The following is a 19,203-nucleotide window of genomic DNA, read 5'->3' as shown; positions in this document are numbered from 1 at the left end:
GCCGGGGCGGGCGTGACGTGCCAACAGGTGACTCCAGCGGTGAGGTTTTCGGCGCGCAGGCGCCTTCGGGCAGGTAGCGCGACGCTCGGAGAGACAGACGGTAGTTGGGCAGGTTTGGGGTGCGCCGCTGCTCGCGCACAGGCGGCCGGTGCGTCCCCGAAGCGGCTCTTGGCCGCTCTCCCCGCCGAGCTCCCTCCCGTCGGGCGCGACACCCGCGCCCCGCCCCGTCGGCGTGGGGGCGGGGCTGCCGCAGGCTCCGTCCCGGAGGCTCCTGCTTCGCCCCCGCCGTCGGGGTTTGCTCGAGACCTGGGTCCCCAGAGAAACGCCAAGGGGCTGCCCTTTCTCAGTAAGGCACTGCACGTCCCCTTTCTCGCCGTTAGGCGCGTTGCCCAGGTGAGAGCGGCAGGGCCAGGCACCTCGTCCACGTCACTCCGGCTTGACGCGGAGACGGCTCACCTGCCCTGCGGCCCCGGGATGTCGGGTGGAGGGGCGTTAACCGGAAGCTTCGCCCAAGACAAACCTAGCACCGCGCTCCTGCCGGAATCCTAAACTTTTACATTATTATTATTTGCAGTTTGTAGTTAGCGGTTTCAAAAATCTTCCAGTCTTCTTGGACAAAGGGCCTGTCTTCTTACTGCTTTCGGGCCATTGTCCAAAGAGGTCATTTCACCATTCAAAATGAAGTTTCGCTCTCATATTCTCATCTCTCTTCTCATTAAAGAAGTTTTCTCTTATAATGAGATAATTAATATACGCAGACATATGCAATATTTCATATTTGTTTGAATGCAAGCTCCACAAAGGCAGATGTTTCTGTTCCCCGAGTTCTCTCCAGTGTCTAAAGCAGGTAGCTACTCAATAAGTAGCTCCTATTTTCTCTAGGAACTGACCTAAATACACGGGTATCTACCACAAATTTAAGAAAAAAAAATCACAATACAGTTGAAGCCACCTGTACACCTCTCAGGTTGCAGCATTTTCCCAAAGACAAACTTACTCGGCTGAATTCTTTGCCCTCCTCTGCACGTGGGGATCTGGAAGCCGCCTATAGCGTTTGTTTGCGGGCGTCAACATCGTGTCATTGGTCTCACTACATACATTCTTCAACTCCTTTTTTTGCTCTATTTGTAAGCTTCATCCACATCAATACCTAATACTGTATGTGGTTATTTCTCATCTCTGTAGTATTTCATAGTATGAAAATGATTCTTTCCCAATTGCTTGCCATTACCGTGCCGTAAACATTCTTGTACACAAACCCTGGGGTCCAGCGTGTTTCTCTAGGGTATATACCTAGAGGTGGGATTGCTGACTCGGAGGGTTCCTGCATTTTCCAGATTAAATATTACCAAATCAACTCCAAAACAGTGCCAGTTTACATTCCCATCAGTGGGGCATTTGGGTTCTAGTTGTTTCCTATGGTCATGGAAAGGTTTTCTAATGTATGTGTGGAAGTTTTGACTTGCAGGCCTCATTTACTAGGCTTCCATTTTGTTATTCATGTGTCTTATTGTGTAGATGACCTATTTACTCATTTTTCTTTTTTATTGTGTAATTTTTTGCTCTGATACTGATCCTCTATTAAATCCAATTATAAACATATATGCATATATGTACTTCTTTCTGAATTTTTGAGAACTATTTGCAGATGTTCTTTCACCCATAAATAATAAGGACTTTCTATAGAACGGCAAAAACTTGCCATTCACAAAGTTTAACATTTACCTCAAACTTACATAATATATATTCCCTAATGTTTATAATTGTTCGTGTCCACAACCCAGTCAAGGTTCACATGGTGCATTTAGCTATTTAGGCGTTTTTTGTTGTTTTTTAAAATTTATTTATTGAGAGACACAGAGAGAGAAAGAGAGAGGCAGAGACACAGGCAGAGGGAGAAGCAGGCTCCATGCTGGGATGCCCAACATGGGACTCAGTCCTGGGAATCCAGGATCACACCCTGGGCTAAAGGCAGATGCTTAACCACTGAGCCACCCAGGTGTCCCGATACTGATATTTTTGAAGAGGAACAGTTGCTTTGCATATCTTCCCCTCAATTTTGATTCCTCTGATAACTTTCTTTATCAGATTTGGTCAAACATTCTGGAAGGATTATTCACAGGTGCTGTGTTTTTCCTTAGTGCCCGACAGGAGACTTTAGATGTCAGTTCCATTGTTGGTTAGAAATGTAAATGTTGGTTGGAAATGTAAATGAGAATTGCAAAGTTACACAAAAACCCTGCCAAGATTTTGACTGGAATAGATTCGTATTTAGAGACTCTCTTTATTTATTTCTCAGTATATTTTCTGTGCTTTCTAAGTCTTTTTAAAGATTTGTTTTTTTGATAAATAGTAATTTTTTTAAAATTATATTTTAAAGTATATATATATATATATATATGCTATATTTCTAGCAGGCTTTTTTTTTTTTTAAGATTTATTTATTTGAGAGAGACCATGGGAGGGGCAGTGGGGGCAGAGGGAGAGACTTAAGCAGACTCCATGCTAAGCACAGAGCCTGATGTAGGATTTGATCTCATGACCCTGAGACCATGACCTGAGCTGAAACCAAGAGTTGGATACTTAACCGCCTGCACACCCAGGCACCCCAAGTAGTAGTTCTCTTTTATAAACTTTGTTATATTCACATTGTTCATTGACTTACAGTAAATCTTCCTCTAAAGCCTGACCATAGCCATCTAGTTCCTTCCCAGAGGCAATCAATGTAACCATTTCTTACACATTCTCCCACCACTATTTAATATAGATACACATAATTGTGTGCATACCATGTTGCCATTAAATAACTGGCAGTGCTAACAGAAGAGTCACAAGAAGGGCCTACTGTCAGAAGGATGGTTTGGTTTTTATAATCTGGTGTTTGTAATGACTAGACTTCTCAAACACTCTAAAAAACAGCAAATTATTTAATGGAAAATTTCAAAAGTCATGACAGCCATTTCCATGCAGTATACTTTGCTACAACAATTCCATGTGCTTAGAAAGCGGAAATCAAGCTCTTTGCAAAGAGCTGGTCACAGTCCTTCCTTGTGAAGCCCTTCACTCCTTCAGCGCGTATAGCACATCATCCTGGCTGACGTTGAGCCGCACACGAAGGAGCAGGTCGTTCCTGCTGGGCTCCACAAGGAGGAGGTGGCAAGAGCCCAGGTTAGAACACACTGCCATGGTCTCTGACATGGTGGGGTACGGGAGTCCCTCCATTCTGCACAGTGCCACGTGTTGACTGTACACCTAGAAACAAAAAGCAAATGTGAGGTCAGATGCCAGAAAGGGGAAGAGGAAAGGCAGTACTGGTTCTGTACCTCATCATTTATTTCTTGTAGGCAAGTCAGACATTTTTTTTTTCTGTTTTTTAAGATTTTATGTATTTATTCATGAGAGAGACAGAGAGCCAGAGACACAGGCAGAGGGAGAAGCAGGCTCCACGCAGGGAGCCTGACGTGGCACTTGATCCCAGGTCTCCAGGATCACACCCTGGGCTGTAGGTGGCGCTAAACCACTGCGCCACCGGCGCTGCCCCCCCAAGTCAGTTCTTATGTAGGATACTCAATACCCTGAAGGCATCAACAAGTGCCCTGATGGGGCACAGATCCAGGGCCAGCATGCTGGTCGGGCTTTGGAATCAGAACAGGTCTCAATCCTGGTTCTCCTGATCACCTAAACACACAACCCTGGGGAAGTTACTTCACTTTTTGAGCTTTAGTTTCATCTATTAAGCATACTCCCACATCCCTCATGTGTTAATGGATATAAAATATCTAGTAATTGTCACTTACATAAACAGTCCTAATCTCCAGGGAGTAAGAGTTCCAAATGAGATTGTCATAATTCAAGTCAAATTTTGCTATAAGGGTACTCTCCTTAGCAGATTATAGCACAGGTGCTAAAGCACAAAGGCCCAAGGAGAATACTGCAAAAAGAGAGGCGGGGGGTACTCCTAAGGCACCCGGCGCCAGGCAAGCCTGCAGCACTTCCTGGGCACTTGCTATTTATAAATCACCCCCCACTCAGGCTGGGAGCTTGTCAAGAACAGGGTCGTTGACCAATTCAACTCGGTTCCTGCCACACTTTCACAGTTGATGACACATTACAGATGTTCAGGAAGTGTTTACACACTAAAATGAAAGCCACTCTGGAAGAGCTGTCTCAGGCTCTAAGAGGAGAACAATAATGGGCAAGCATAACTAGCAGTTTAAAACAGGTTTTTAAAAAGTTAAGAAACCATAAAAGTACAGAAGTAGCTGGACCTATCTGTATGTCTAAAATACAGTCTCTCTCACACACACGGACACACACGCTCCCAGGTAGACACTCAAACACCTTTAACAATCTTTTAAGGTTAGTCCATTATCTATGGACACTAATTTTAAACCTCCAAACACTAGCCCTAATGAGTCCAATGTAATTGAAACAATGCTCAAAGAGTGTTTGCATTGATATTTGTAATTTGTTTTTAAAATGGGTCATGCTGAGAGCCTTATCCACCCCCCACACCAAAGCTGTATTAGGGCAGTAACTCTTGTCTTACTGATCTTTGTTTTTTTAAAGATTTCTTGGGCAGCCCGGGTGGCTCAATGGTTTAGTGCCGCCTTCAGTCCAGGACCTGATCCTGGAGATCCCTGCATGGAGCCTGCTTCTCCCTCTGCCTGTGTCTCTGTCTCTCTCTGTCTCTCATGAATAAATAAATAAAATCTTTAAAAAAACAAAAACAAAAACATTTCTTTATTTAATTTGGGAGAGAATGTGTGCGCGTGCACAAACACACACAGCTGGGGTGGGGCAGAGGGAGGAGTCCTGAGCAGACCTGCACTGAGCGCAGAGCCCAACTCGGGGCTCAATCTCACAAGCAGAAAACAAGAGCAAAACAAAAGCAAAATCTAGAAGGATTGAAAGCAAAAAATCAATCACCTGTTGAAATGTTGCTTCTTCCAGTCCTGACCGACGGAACTCAGCAAGAATGGCTCTCAGGAAACTCTGTTCCAGAACAGAGGAATTTCTTAAAGAAAATATAAGAATTCTCGTAAGTGGCTATACCACTGGCCCAGGGAAAAGCCAAATAAAGTTTTCCTGTGTCTTCAGAGAAGAGAGGGGGGAAAAAAGCCTGGGAAATATTTTCTCCTATATTATTCAGTAAGGTTTCCTCTACCCTTTAAAGTTTCAAAGCGATATAGAAAATGCCATTTGTGCAAGCCAGGGACACAACTACACATCTGGAAACATACCAGCATGCTCATTTCATGAGCAGAGTGTATCATTCATTGGGCGAGAAATAGCTTCTTCCTTCCTCTTGTTCTAATAGCAAGAACTTCGCTATGGGTGCTGATACTCATAAAAACCTGAGTACCAGAATCAGGTCATGATTCTCCTACTCTGCTGGTTTGCATTTCTAGCTCCCTGTAGAGTTTGCCCCTTAAGAAAATGGCAGTGTCTTCAGTAAATGCAGGCTGAATGAATAAAAGCACAGAAATTCCCATGGACTTCCTACACTGTGGACCTTCTCTGGGTTCTATCGAAGTTTCAGGGTCAGGAAGCAGAAGATTCTTACTTTTTAAAAAACTGAGTATATTTGACACATAACATTATGCACTTTTAAGGATTACGATGTAGTGCACTGAAACATTTATATATTTAATAAAATCACCTTTGTAGCTATATTTATCAAATTACACAATCACAGTACAATATTGTTATGTACATCCATTAGAAGCAACTTACTTGATGGCAGTGATATATGACGATGAAAACATCTCATCTACTGCCTGGAGTAAGTGGGCTATAGTGACCAGGCCAGGGGAGTCGGGCTTCCTGCAGGAGAACTCACAGATCTCTGTGGCACGCCTACAAATGTCCAGGCAGCGTCGTGCATCTCCAGAAAGGGCTGCTACCTACCAGAGGAAGTATTTTATTCCTTGAGATCGTTTTACCATTATCTCAGCCCAAGAGAAAAACCAACAGATTCTATGTTCAGCTAAAAAAGAAAGGCAGTGCTGAGAATGGGCTTAAGCCTGCAGGTATGTGCTTAGCCCCAGTGGGAACCTGGTGGAAGCCTGGATATAAATTATTACACTGTTTCTGGGATTCTTCCTTGAGTCTAAACCTTTGTCTTGGATTTATAGATAAATTCATAATGGAAAGGGCAGGAATTCTTAGCTTTATTGAAAATCTGGGAAATAAAACTTAGACCACTGGCCCAACCAAGATCATTATTGAACCACCTAGAAACACAAGTGTTCTCATTCCTTTCATGAAGAGAATAATGTGCCCCAGAAGCAGCCAGCCAAAGCCAAGAGACTGATGTGGAGCCTATCTTGATTACAGCAGTCTCCCTCACAGCATGTGGTAAAATTTGGAGACCACCTGGTCAATGGCTAAATGAACCATATCATGAGGGAAGGAAGCCACAAAGCTGGAAGACACAGAGGAATCTGTGGTTAGATGAATCAGACCAACCCATGAAGCCAGTGACCCCACTGCTCCTTTCTTTCTGTGCACACAGGCTCCCTTTACAGGGAATCCTGTCTCTCTCCCAAGCTGACTGAGAAAGCCACTTGCACTATAAATTTCGTGGAGATTGGAATTCTTGGACTCTGCAGCCTGCAAGGATCTCTCAGTATTCCTAGGACTTGCCAGCAATCCCCACCATTTGCCCAGCAGCCATCACACAGGTAACAACAGCCTGCCTGACTACATCCTGAGATGATTATTTCCTCCCAAAATTCATGCTACGCTAAGTTACAAGAGCAAATTGTATAGGCGTATACATACACATACACAACACACCAAGATTAAAAGTGGTCATCTGTGGGAAGTGAGATTATCAGAGTTTATAAATGTTTTGTGTATATTTATTTTCAGAACGCAAATGTAATGTTCAAATAAAAGTCATTTTTCTAGTAACCCAAGACAAAAACATGAGTATCAGCTTATATTCCCCCCTTCTCTGATTTTCCATATCCAGTGGGTACAGAAGTCCCATGGATGGTTCCAGCCTATCACTTCTTCCCTCCCATTATTACCACTGCCTTGTGAGGCAGCACCGTGTAGCGGTTAATAACACGGACTCAAGAGCTACTGTAGAGACCAAAAAATAGTGAACAGATGACCCTGGAAAGCAAGAAAACACCCAAACACCAGTTCTCGCCCTGGGGGTATCCATGAACCTTAGTGACCAGTATAAAATACCCTTTTATACTGCTGCTGGAGTGAAGGACACAAAAGAAAAGCTGGGGCCCACCCCACATGGAATCTAACAGAAGACCTGGACTCTGACCTCAACTACAGCCTCAGTATGAGAGTGAATGTAAGACCCACTATGCAGAAGAGATGGCAAGCAAAATGGCCTGGGTGCACCCTGGTATCGGATAGGTGTAAATATGGAGTCTTTGCAACTACAAGCCTTCATGTGGATTTGCAGCCCAAATTTATGTTGTGTCTCCTAAAAACCTCAAATGGAGAATTTTGTTTAAAAATGGTCCCAGGTGATAGTGGCCCTTGGTAACTGACAGAAGCAAAAACAGATTCTAAATGAACTAACTTCAACCCAGCCCTCAACTAATTCTCAAAGTTCTAAAGAACACAAGCATATAGTAAAAAGTAAATACAATTAAAAAAAAAAAAAGACACAAAAACAAAGCCACATCTGCATGGGATGCATGGGAAACAGCATCTAATTGTAAAAAAACAGAATATAAAATAGTTATGTTTCTTTATATGTATAGAAATGAAAGAGAGGTTTGAAATTACAAAGTTTTGAGTAAAAACAGCACCTAAATTTGATGCCTTCTGAAACCAAGAACCCCAAAAGGAAGGGAAGCAACGTGAGAGGAGCAGAGAGTATCATTCTGCAAGCTGGAAGAGGTGGCAAAGTAATGGTTGATTCTGCAGACTGGAGAGAGCCAATTCCTAAGTCAGTATTAAGGAATCCAAGAAAAAAATCTAAGTTACACTAAATAGCTTCAAAGTGCTCAGATGATTGCAATACTGGAACTGGAAGTAAAGGGGGATGTTTGGCTAAAATAAGGACTGGTTGAAAGTTAAGAAACCAATGCCCTAGGGTCACCTAGGTGGCTCAGCAGTGGAGCGTCTGCCTAGCCCAGGGTGTGATCCTGGAGTCCTGGGATCAAGTCCCACATCGGGCTCCCTGAATGGAGCCTGCCTCTCCCTCTGCCTGTGTCTCTGCCTCTCTCTCTCTCTCATGAACAAATAAACAAAATCTTAAAAAAAAGAAAGAAACTGATGCTCTGGAGCAGGGGTCAGCAAAGTAGAGCCTGCCACACATTTTTGTCCATAAAGTTTTATTGGAACACAACTATGAGCATTCATTTACCTAGTCTGCATGGCTGCTTTCAAGATGCAAGGGCAGAGCTGAATAGTAGTGACAGAGACTACTATAACCACAAGGCCTATTAACATCTCCTCCCTGGCCCTTCACAGAATAGGTTTGCTGCCCCTTGCCCTAGATTCCTTCCCCCATTTCATGCTGTTAGGTAAATATTAGGGCCACTCACAGGAAGGTTTAGGGCTCTGTGGGTAATTCTGTGCCTTGGTTATTTGTACTGTCGCTATAAAACTCTTTGCCTTGGAGATGATCCCTCTTCTGCATGGCAGGAGTCCAGAGATTTATTCTCAAGCAAGGGTAAACAAAAAGTCTCTGGACCAGGGAACACTAGGTATGATTGCAGGGAGGGGAGGTCCCTTACTAGACATAAATGTTTACTATTTGCATGCTGAATTTGAAGACCTCCACCCTCTCTGACTGCAGCCTACCTCCCCCACTTCCAGAATACTACTCTCCAGGCAGGACCAAGATGCCTACTCTGGAAAATCTGACCATCTTAACCTAAAGGGAAAGAACTGGAGATAATGAAATTGGCCCAATCAGATTACTCCACAGTGAAGCTCTCAGTGAACAAGCCCCACTCGTGTGCTCAGAACTCCCCAAAGCTCTTAAGTCTTCGTGCATACACCAGAGTAGACAACCAAGACATCTGAAGAAAGTCTCTAACGCTGCAAGACAGAGTCCAAACTCAACAGACAAAAAGCATCTTGGAGGAAAAGAGAGAAGACAATCTCAAATAAACAGATCGGCATTAAAAAGGACACTTTAGAGAGACAAGAGACAAAAAAGAACTTTCAGAAACTGCATGATAGCAGAAGTGAAAAACTACCCAACAGAGGAGTTAGGTGCTACCTTTGAGCTCCTAGAAAACAAAGCTTGGATTTGAGCTCCCCATCTGTCTCACCTCTGACCCCAATACAGCAACCCATACAGCACCCAGCTCTGAGCTGCCATGACATGTGTTGCTGCTTTAGGCATTCAGAATTCTGATCATGTCAAGTCTTCTTTTGAAAGACTGCGGATGTGTGGATTCTTGCATTCAGCTTGAAGCAGACATTTCACCCACTTCTGCTCCTCAGCAGCCTTAGAGAACAGGCTTGACTGGCATCCTCCCAGTGAGCTTGGAGGATGTAGCTATCCAGCACCTCACACCTACCCTGGCCTGTGTGCCTTGCTAGACACATTACAAACATGATCTCACTTAATTCTCAAAACAATCCTAGGAGGTCAACATTTTTATTCCCATTTTTCAGAGAAGAAAACTGAGGCTTGGGAAGTTGTTAAGTAACTTTCATATAACCTCCAATCCCCGCTAAATATTAGAGCTGGGATTCAAACGGTTTGCTACTTGACTGCCTATAATGGCCTTTTCATTATACAATGCTGTTTGCCCCCTGAATCCATTAATCTTCATTTGTATGTAAGCCCACCATATTAAAGCCTGATAATTAATTATACAATGAGAAGGTAAAGGAACTTTTCACACTTTTGTTCTACTTTTGATATTTACTTTTACAGGACTTTCTCAGTTTCTTTTCATCTGCAGAGCACCCAACACAGGCCTCACACTGGCAGGCGTTCAGCCAAGACTTGCTGCCTGGTTTCTAGGTATAAGCAAATGCTCCCTGAAGCTGACTTACCTTCCTGGCTACCAGCTGGATGGCATCGTCCTCAAAGGCCTTTATGTTTTTGAGTCGGGATATAAGGATCTGCTGCAGCTGGCTGTGAGTATAGGGCTGGAAGGACATCCTGGTGAGACCCTGAGAAGACAAGATAATAGAGAACAAGTTCATTAATTATCCACCCTCACAGTCCTGCCACATGGCCACCCTTGTGTCTCTAAGCCTGATTTCCAAGTCCCATAGAACAGGTTACACATTCCATCCTGGGACCACCACGGATTCCAGCTCCTTTCACTACTGACAATGACCAGTGCTATCCTGCAGGGCAGCAATAGTTCTCAAGTATTTCTTTATTTTGTTTAAAATAACTTTTATTCTACTAGAATCATTTAGGAGATCTAACTTTTATTCTACTAGAATCATTTAGGAGATCTAACTTTTATTCTACTAGAATCATTTACTAGATCAAGGCAGAGGTGCTCTCATTTGAGTAGGTGGGAGTATCTTTGGCTCTCCGGTAAGCACAGGCCTGGCTCCTGGCTTCACTCATCATGCTCTAAGTACTCGATGTGGGCTTCCTGATGAACCACCAGGTCCACAAGGGCAGATGTTGCATCTGCCTTGCTCGCCGCTATACTCCATGCATCTAACATCGCCTAGCAGGGGTGAGTGCTTCAATATTTGTCATGAATAATTAGACCTTCAGGGCGCTGTGCAGACAGCAAGATGTGTTTGCAGAAAATCGTGCAATGGTGACACATTTAATTAGGAGAATCTCAAAAATCACATTTTATACTTTTCCTATTTATTATAGCTTCCTGTATATTTAACTTTTGGAACTCCTTAGCCCAGGTTATGGATCTGAAAGAACAGCTTGAGAAAAGCCTTTGGACCTACTAGTCGGCTTGATACCCGGTTCATCATGATGCGCTCTGGCAGGTCCATCGTGTTGGCAATGGTCAGGACCACAAGCCGGGCCTCCTTGTGAGTGGGCCAGTCAAAGAGATTGTACATTACGTCTTGTTTCTGAGTCCACAGAAGGTCAAGCTGCCAGTAAATGGATAGAGATGCAGGATCAACCACAGACCCGAGCCAGAGCCGCAAAGTGAAGACCGGTTACCACTGCTTTAGCTGCATGTGCTTCTCAGGTCCCAACACGAAAGCAGCAAGGACATCAAGGGACATATGCCTCTCCCCACCAAAGAACAGGCTCAGATGAATGAAGGATGAAAGGAGCCAGGAACACCCTCTCGACCCAGCAATTGCTCCCGGAGTGCCACAGTCAAGCACGATGCCACTTTTCTCATCCTCCCAGGGGAACCTCCTTACCTCATCCACAAGCAGCACAGTGGTTTCCTGAGAGGACCTCTGGGTAAGGAACCGCTTTGCCAGCAGTTCTGCCGCATGGTTAGCTGTTGCCTTTTGGCCTGTCAGTTTCTGCAATGCGGGGAAAGGAGGTATGGTAAACGGCAAGGTTTGTACTCTCCTGAGCTTAATGTTAAATTTGCAAGAGAGGAAGCAATTTAGTCTGAGGACTTCAGCATCCTAAATTCTGCCTTCTGCTCTCGTCTTAACCTTAACCTGGAAGAAGAGAAGGCACCAAAAGAGATGATAAAGAAAGTGTTTGAAATGAAAGTGAGCCACAGGCAGGTCCTAGAAGCCTGTCCACAATCATTACTGCATGACTCCATTTATAACTGGACATTACCTGTTCCAAGAAAACAGCAAATGAATGCAAGAGCCAGGTTCAAACTCCAGCCAATCTCAAATCCGTTTGCCACAGTTTGCCATGGGGCCTCCTGTGTGCAGTTTTTACCACGTTAATAAGTCCTGGCTTCAGTAATTCATGTCCAGCTCCTAGACTTTAAGGTCCCTGAGGGTAGGAATTCTGCTCTCTTTGCTCTTGCTACAAAGGACAATGTCTGGCACATCATAAACATCAATAAGCACAAAATTAGGGGCATGTGGGTGGGTTCAACCAGTTAAACGTCTGCCTTCAGCTCAGCTGATAATCCTGGAATCCTGGGATCAAGCCCCAGAGTCAGGCACCCTGCTTTTTTCTCTCCCCTCTGCCCCTCCACCCCCTTAGTGTGCTCTCTTTCAAATTAAATAAATAAATAAATAAAATTTTTAAAGCACAAAATTAAGTATTAAGTAAACTTTTCCTTTTAAAAAGATTTTATTTATTCATGAGAGACACACAGAGAGAGAGGCAGAGACACAGGCAGAGGGACAAACAGGCTCCCTGCTATATTTTCTAAAAAATTCAAATAGCTTTACTCACCTGTAAGATTTGCACATAGACTTGATGTGGCTCTGTCAATTTCATGCCATTGACCTCGATGTATTGAAAGGGAGGAACATCATTTGCCTTGGCTGCCTGCTGCAGGCAGCGTATCACCTCGTGAACAGTGGCAGTTTTCCCTGTCCCGGGGACCCCAGAGATGTACATGCACCTATGGCAAGAAGGGAAGACCTGTGGGCTAAGTCTGTGCCGGCTGCCTCACAGTAGCACCAGTGAGAGGTGTGGGGACGTGTGCCAAAGGAAGGGCCCAGACCCCTGATATGTGGAGGTGGAGGTAGTAAGCCATCCTTGGAGGCTAGTCAGAGCAAGACATGACCATGTCTTGTCATAGAATCATTCCTTCTACACAAGCAATACTGTATGCAAAGAAGACCAGTTTCATTTTCTCTGAAAAACAGAATTTTTCCTCCTAGAGAACTAGTTTGACAAAAACTGCTCTAGAAGCCTTCAGGCTTCAGTAACAATTTTGCCTGTTCTCCTGACACTGGGGAAAGACCAGTTGGTTAAACTGTGACACCTGAGGTAGTATGCTAGCAGGGGCCTTCTCCCCAGATCGTCCCGTCTGCCTCAGCATGACTCACCCTCCTGTATGGTCAAGGAGTTTGCTTTCCACAAAGTTGTAGATGTTTTGGAATTCCTGTTCCCGACAGGGAAGAGACTCAGGTACAGCAGAAACATGCAGCCTATGATCCGTGGCACATAAGGGAAAATGAAGATATCAGAAACATTTCACCATCTCCTTGGTAACAAATGGCTTATTTTATTGTGTAGTCTCTATATGAAACTTCAATCATAAATCCACAGGAATGCCTTCATTCTCAAATCTCTACATTTGGCCTCATAAGCCCTTTCTCCACCCAAATTACTCAACTGATAGGTTCTAACCAAGGGTACATGTTACCCAGGGAGCTTTCCTAAATTATAGTGGACCTTATCCCACAAGGGATTCTGATTTACTTGTTTGCTGGGAGGATCATGGCTTATATATTCTGAGAAAGTTCCCGCATAGGTCTAAAGGGTGCCATCATGGAGAAGCGGTGTTCTGACTCACCGGCCACCTTCTATCATTGAGCAAATGGTGGCAGTAGTCTGGAAGGTTACTCCTTCGAAAACATGTCCCCACTATCCCACTCAGACAACGCTTTAAAGGTTTCTTCTCTCTAAACACACATATTCATTTTACTCTCTACCTTCATGACGTATACGAATGACTACAAATTACTTGTTTGACGTGAATGAAAGCAGAGACCCATTTCTGCCTATCTAAAAGGGGCCCACGAGCAGTGTCACCTCAGCCGGGCCTCCTCCAGCACACTGGCTGGCTCCTGGGCAGCCAGGTTTCGGCTGCGGATCTGGGGAGTGGCATGACGTGGCGTATGAGGCTTGGGCTGTAGTCAAAAAAAGAGAACATATTTCAGAAGGAAAAAACCCAAAGCAAAAACACCATTTAGGACAAATCAGCAACTCTGATTCATGATAATATGGCAGGAGAAGTGGTGGATCTCTTAGTCCCTTTCTCTCTCACATTAGGTATGCTGTTCACAGGCCAAACACAATTTCTTTTTTCTCATTTATACACAATATCGGAATTTGAAAAACATGTCAATCTGAGTAAAGAATGAAATACTATTTAAAAGTAACATTTTCCTGAAAGACAAGAAATGATTAAGAAATCCTAATTACTCTGTCCTATACACAGTAAGGTAGGAGGTATAAACCTAGTTTTTGAGTCCTATGTTTCTCCTTTAGACTCATTTGAAAATATGGTCAAACTTTAGTTCAGGACTTCCATAATCCAGACTGGTAGAGACTTCACCAGATTTTTCAACTCCAAACCCCCAGGTCACTGTTCAGTGTAGGCTAACAGCCCTACTCTCTTTTCTTCCTTGCTACTGGCAGCGCACAGGTCTCCTACGGTACCTTCTTGGTCTTCCCACAAAGCACTCCCTTCCAAGGAGGCCTTTCCCTTATCCACCCTCTGATTTCCACCAGGCAGTGAAGTAGGAACAATCTCTCCAACTCTTACTCAGGCAGAAAGTGCTTAGATCCTAACACTTTTACAACCATTAACTTGGAGGTAATAAGAAAGGAGTACCAAAACCTCGCTGAGAAAGTAAAAAAAAAACCTTGGTTCCCGCCCCCCCCCCCCCAAAAAAAAACCTTGGTGGACTTCTGACTTTTTTATTATGCTAAAGATGCCTTCACACTCTAATATCCCTTTTCTGGGTAGGACCCAGCAGACGCAATCAGAACCTTGTGGGCTGTTTGCATAATGAGAAACCCCAGGTTAAGACTACCTCTAATCCAAAGGTGAAGTATTTGACTTCCTTCCCTGGAGGTCTTTTTTGACTTCAGCCCAAGCACAATCACCTTTTTCTTGATATGGAAAGATGGAGATCAGCTGTAGACAAAATCTCCTAAATAGGCATTTCCTAAAAACAATTTGCTCCATTCAATGAGAAGAGTTTCCTGATCAAAGACTCTTGGAAGGCCACAATAACATTAATAAATTTATGGCCTTGAGAAGTCCTATGACAATGAACCAATTTAACTGTGTAATCCAAACATTTCTCCAACATATTTGAACATGGGAAGACCCTCTTTTAATAGCTTTTAACATTCTGCTAAAATTCCACAGGAAGCAGAAGAGATGGCCATTTACCTTTTCCAACTTCCTTTACACAACACATTTCCAACACCTCAGTAGTACTCCTATTTCTCAGGTCAATCAAGTGGCACAACAAAAACATTACATAGCCCAGTAGCCCTGGACTCCAGACTTGATACCCACTGAGCACTTGAAAGAGGACTTCACTGCCATTTTGACCTTAGACTATACTTTCTGATTTAGTTCTTCTTTCTAACTTATCTCTTTATGTGGGCAACACATCCCTTGATGGGAACTGAAACTACCCCTCAAGCTATAACCACCACCCTGACAAAAGCAAGACCTCCCCTCCGCAGGTCAGGCCCCATGATAATCACTGACCTGACTTTACTGCCCACTAGCATGTACCCACTCACCTTTGTCCCACATTTTTCTGGTAGACATCTACATGTGTTTTCAGCACTTCGGAGACAGACTTTGAGATGCTAGTCTGCTCTCTTCCCCGTGGTGGCTTCACTGAAATAAACTCCTTTCTGGTTTCACCCCCACTGGTCTCTCTGCTTTTGGACTTTGTCAGTGTCAAGTAGCCAAACCTGGTCTGCTCAGGACCCCTGGAGCCAGGTGCTCTTGCCCCTGCATCCCCTGATTACACAAAAAGCACTCTGCTAGGTTTGTGGGGAATGCAAAGATGAGGAGCCAGGTCTCATCCCTCCCTCAGGAAGTCTGTCTCTTGGCTATTTGGCTCTGTATCTTAAAAGGAACTCGGATTCAAAATCATTGTCTACTGAATTCATGTTCAGTCCTAGGGTTCACGAAGATCTTTTCCTCTATGAATATTCCAAGTGGAATAACTTTGAGCATGATAGACGCCCTCAGAATCCAGCTGTTACTACTGTGTGACCTCAGCCACCACAATTTTAAAATTGAGAGAAGGATCCTTCCCTGCAAACAAACCTAAAAGAGCCTTACGGTTTTCTTTGGTGTCTTTGAGGGGGTCTGTAAGGATGACTTCATGGACGAGCTTGGGTCCCTGGACACCCTGCTGGATGTTCTCCCTCGAAGGGGTGGTGTAGAAGTCTCTTCCTCCTCACTGCTAGAGTCTGAAATCTCTGCTGCTGGCAGAAACTCATCCTCTTCTTGGTTACTTATACTATTACCTAAAAACCTGAATGGTGGGACACATTATTTCTGATATTCAGTGTCTAAATAAAAAGCTCGCTAATAGGTCACTGTGGACTAGAGATATAGTCTTTCCTGCAACCAAGTAATATAGGATATGCTCTGCTTCTTGGGCCCTTGTTACTGTGATGCTCTGCTAAGGGCTTTAATTTTATTATCTTATTAACTCCTTCAACAACCTTGTGACTTGTATATTATTATTCCCATTTTATAGAAGAGTAAACTGAGGCTTAGAAAAGTGAAGTAAGGGATCCCTGGGTGGCTCGGCAGTTTGGCACCTGCCTTCGGCCCGGGGTGTGATCCTGGGGTCCTGGGATTGAGTCCCGAGTCGGGCTCCCTGCATGGAGCCTGCTTCTCCCTCTGCCTGTGTCCCTGCACCCCCCCACACACAATGAATAAATAAATATTAAAAAAAAAAAAAAAAGAAAAGTGAAGTAACCCTTCCAAGGTTACATAGTATGACAAAGCTCAGGTTTAAATCCAAGTTGCAGAATCAAAGTTCATGCTTTTAGGCACTCCACTAACAGCCTTACTGGGTATGAAAATAAGGGCTCCTGGGACGCCCCCCTGAACCCAGGGCAGCATTTCCTGCTCCTTTCAAACTATGAATTAACACAATCCCACACATACTAAGTAAAGGCAAATTTAATGGAATAGCAAATAACAAACAAGCAATACAGGAGGCTTTAAGAAATGAGATGATAGATAGCATAGATGGCAGTGACAAACATTTTCTGCCTGCTTAGAACAGTCTTACCGAAGCTGCTGCCTAATCCGATTCAAAGTCAAGAAAGAACTTTTTCTACGGATCCGATGCGAGGTAGAGGTAGTTTCATCCTGAGCTTCTGGTTCTTCTGCCTCCCTGCAAGATATCACAGCAAGATTACAAGAAACAGTTTTGGGTACTAGAAATCAGCAGCAGGCGCCAGCAGTGGTCAGTGGCCTGACTGGCTCCTCTTCTTTTACAGCTACTTTGGAAGGAATTAATCACACTTTGCCAAAAAGTTTATAATTGAAGCCTAACTCAAAACCGAAGATAAGGGGATCCCTGGGTGGTTCAGTGGTTTGGCGCCTGCCTTCGGCCCAGGGCATGACTCTGGAGTTCCGGGATCGAGTCCCATGATCAAGTCCCGCATCAGGCTTCCTGTATGGAGCCTGCTCCTCCCTCTGACTGTGTCTCTGCCTCTCTCTCTCTGTGTCTCTCATGAATAAATAAATAATATCTTAAAAAAAAAAAAAAGAAAAGATAAAAGTTTGCCTGAAGCTTATCATTGAAATCAGACTTATGCTAGGCAGAGCTTCTCGTCCTCTTTCATTTCTGAGCCATTGATGCATTTACCGTCCAGGCTCAAGGTGAGCAGAAATGCAGCTATATATTCAATACAAAGCATTTACCAAGCAAACCCAATATATACCAGGTACTGGAGTAGTTTCTGAGCAGGAAATATGGCAATGTGTAATCTCTATTTGGTCATGACATTATTTGTGCAGCCCATTATTTATAAACATTGTCTCGTGTCAAACTGCAAAGTTTGTTCTAGGTGTATTATCTTCTTGTACTATATGTATTTGAGAATGGTTTCTAGTTTAAAAAAACAAAGAACATGGGCAGCCCAGGTGGCTCAGCGGTTTGGTGCCGACTTCGGCCCAGGGCATGATCTTGGAGACCCGGGATCGAGTCCCACGTCGGGCTCCCTGCATGGAGCCTGCTTGTCCCTCTGCCTGTGTTTTTGCCTCTCTCTCTCTCTGTGTGTCTCTCATGAATAAATAAATAAAATCTTAAAAATTAAAAAAAAAGAACAAAAACAGACAAAGAGAGTGAGTGTTAACATGTGGCAAAGAGCCACAGCAGGACTGTGAAGCATTCCAGGTTTGGGACATTATTTCCTAGAGCAGTGATTCCCCAAAGGACAGCCAAATATATCAGAATCATCCCAAGAGCATTTCCAAATGCAGATCCCTGGGCCTAACATTTGGAAATTGATTCAGTACATCTGGGAAGAGGCTCAGAAATCTATATTTTGGAAAGGTTCCTGGGTGATGCCACAACAATCAGATCTGAGACTTGCTGTTCTACCTTGAACAGCCATGTCCCACACATTGCACATCACATAAAAGATCTCAGTTTGCTCTGTGGGAGGTAGGCTAAGGCCCAGTCACCTCTTTTTGATGTTTTTTGGTGTCAGAATCACGGAAGGCACCACCGAGGATGGCCAGCCCCTGTAGATAGGCTTAAGTGTTCTTTCCTCAATAATCTCCATGGTATTCAAAGCTGGGACTCGGGTTCTCAGGATTCTCTGACAGTCAGGTGATGCCTTCTTGTCATTCCTGGCACATGAGCTGTGAATCTCTCCAGTTTTCTGTGGAGTTTTCAGAGCTGGAGACAAGGTATGAAGTTCATCAGGCTGAGACCTCTTAGTAGGTGAGGTGATCTCAGATAAGGCCACTTTTCTTTTACTTCTTCCGGGAGAATCCAACAAGGCCCCTGAATTCTGCTGGGAAATCCTAGTGCTAGGTGTCCTAGGGAAACCTAATCCCAAAAGAAATTACCACGGACAATGCATGAATTTTATAATAAGCACTAATATACAACCTCAATCTCATTATAGCTAAATTCATCCACTGAAGTTTTACAAAGATAGGAGTTAAAAAAATATATATGTATATGTATACATACACACACACACACACACCGCTGTCCATGTATATAAATATATATACTTTTTTTTCAAAGGCTTGCTGCCTCATTGTATTTTAGGGGCCAGTTACTTTATTATTATTATTTTTGAGTGCACCTGTGCACACACAGAGGGAGAGTGCAGAGCGAGCGAGAATCTTAAGCAGGTTCTATACTTATTGCAGAGCCCGATGCAAGGCTTGATCTCCTGACTCTGAGATCACGACTTGAGCTGAAATCAAGAGTCAGACACTTAACTGACTGAGCCATCTAGATGCCCTATGAGTTGCCCATATTTTTAATCACTCCATGCTTTCTTTCCCCAGGCTAGCTAGCTCTCATAATTTTTCATGTCTTCTAAATTCCATAGGTGATTTTACTAGTTAGAACCATAGGTCAGCTGTTAAATCAGCTTTTGTGGATAAATGTTCAGAAGTTCCCTGAAGTAAAAAC

General features: G+C 43.8%; 1 protein-coding gene and 1 long non-coding RNA gene across 5 annotated transcripts in view; one reads left to right on the top strand and one right to left on the bottom strand.

Moving 5' to 3' along the window:
* The first annotated feature begins 185 nt into the window (after positions 1-185).
* Positions 186-12,060, top strand: LOC119869309. Its single transcript, XR_005370217.1, has 3 exons — positions 186-393; positions 9,878-10,646; positions 10,829-12,060. It is a non-coding gene; the product is annotated as an uncharacterized LOC119869309 (long non-coding RNA).
* The window catches only part of ORC1 (origin recognition complex subunit 1), a 29,771-nt gene continuing 13,477 nt past the window's right edge, over positions 2,910-19,203 (bottom strand). For 2 of the 4 annotated variants that reach the window (XM_038558015.1, XM_038558016.1), the window contains 12 exons: positions 18,234-18,603; positions 16,831-16,935; positions 15,864-16,059; positions 13,577-13,674; positions 12,868-12,969; positions 12,266-12,437; positions 11,311-11,418; positions 10,879-11,028; positions 10,000-10,119; positions 5,737-5,906; positions 4,930-5,017; positions 2,910-3,252 (listed from right to left, as the gene is read on the bottom strand). In XM_038558015.1, the coding sequence (XP_038413943.1) occupies positions 3,061-3,252; positions 4,930-5,017; positions 5,737-5,906; positions 10,000-10,119; positions 10,879-11,028; positions 11,311-11,418; positions 12,266-12,437; positions 12,868-12,969; positions 13,577-13,674; positions 15,864-16,059; positions 16,831-16,935; positions 18,234-18,603 (1,871 nt within the window). In that variant the 3' untranslated portion in view covers positions 2,910-3,060. The remainder of the gene's footprint in view (positions 3,253-4,929; positions 5,018-5,736; positions 5,907-9,999; positions 10,120-10,878; positions 11,029-11,310; positions 11,419-12,265; positions 12,438-12,867; positions 12,970-13,576; positions 13,675-15,863; positions 16,060-16,830; positions 16,936-18,233; positions 18,604-19,203) is intronic. The other 2 variants (XM_038558018.1, XM_038558017.1) reach the window with 2 other exon arrangements.

Source organism: Canis lupus, chromosome 15, assembly GCF_011100685.1.
Source record: "Canis lupus familiaris isolate Mischka breed German Shepherd chromosome 15, alternate assembly UU_Cfam_GSD_1.0, whole genome shotgun sequence".
Lineage (NCBI taxonomy): Eukaryota > Metazoa > Chordata > Mammalia > Carnivora > Canidae > Canis > Canis lupus.
This window is presented reverse-complemented; position numbering and strand designations above follow the sequence as displayed.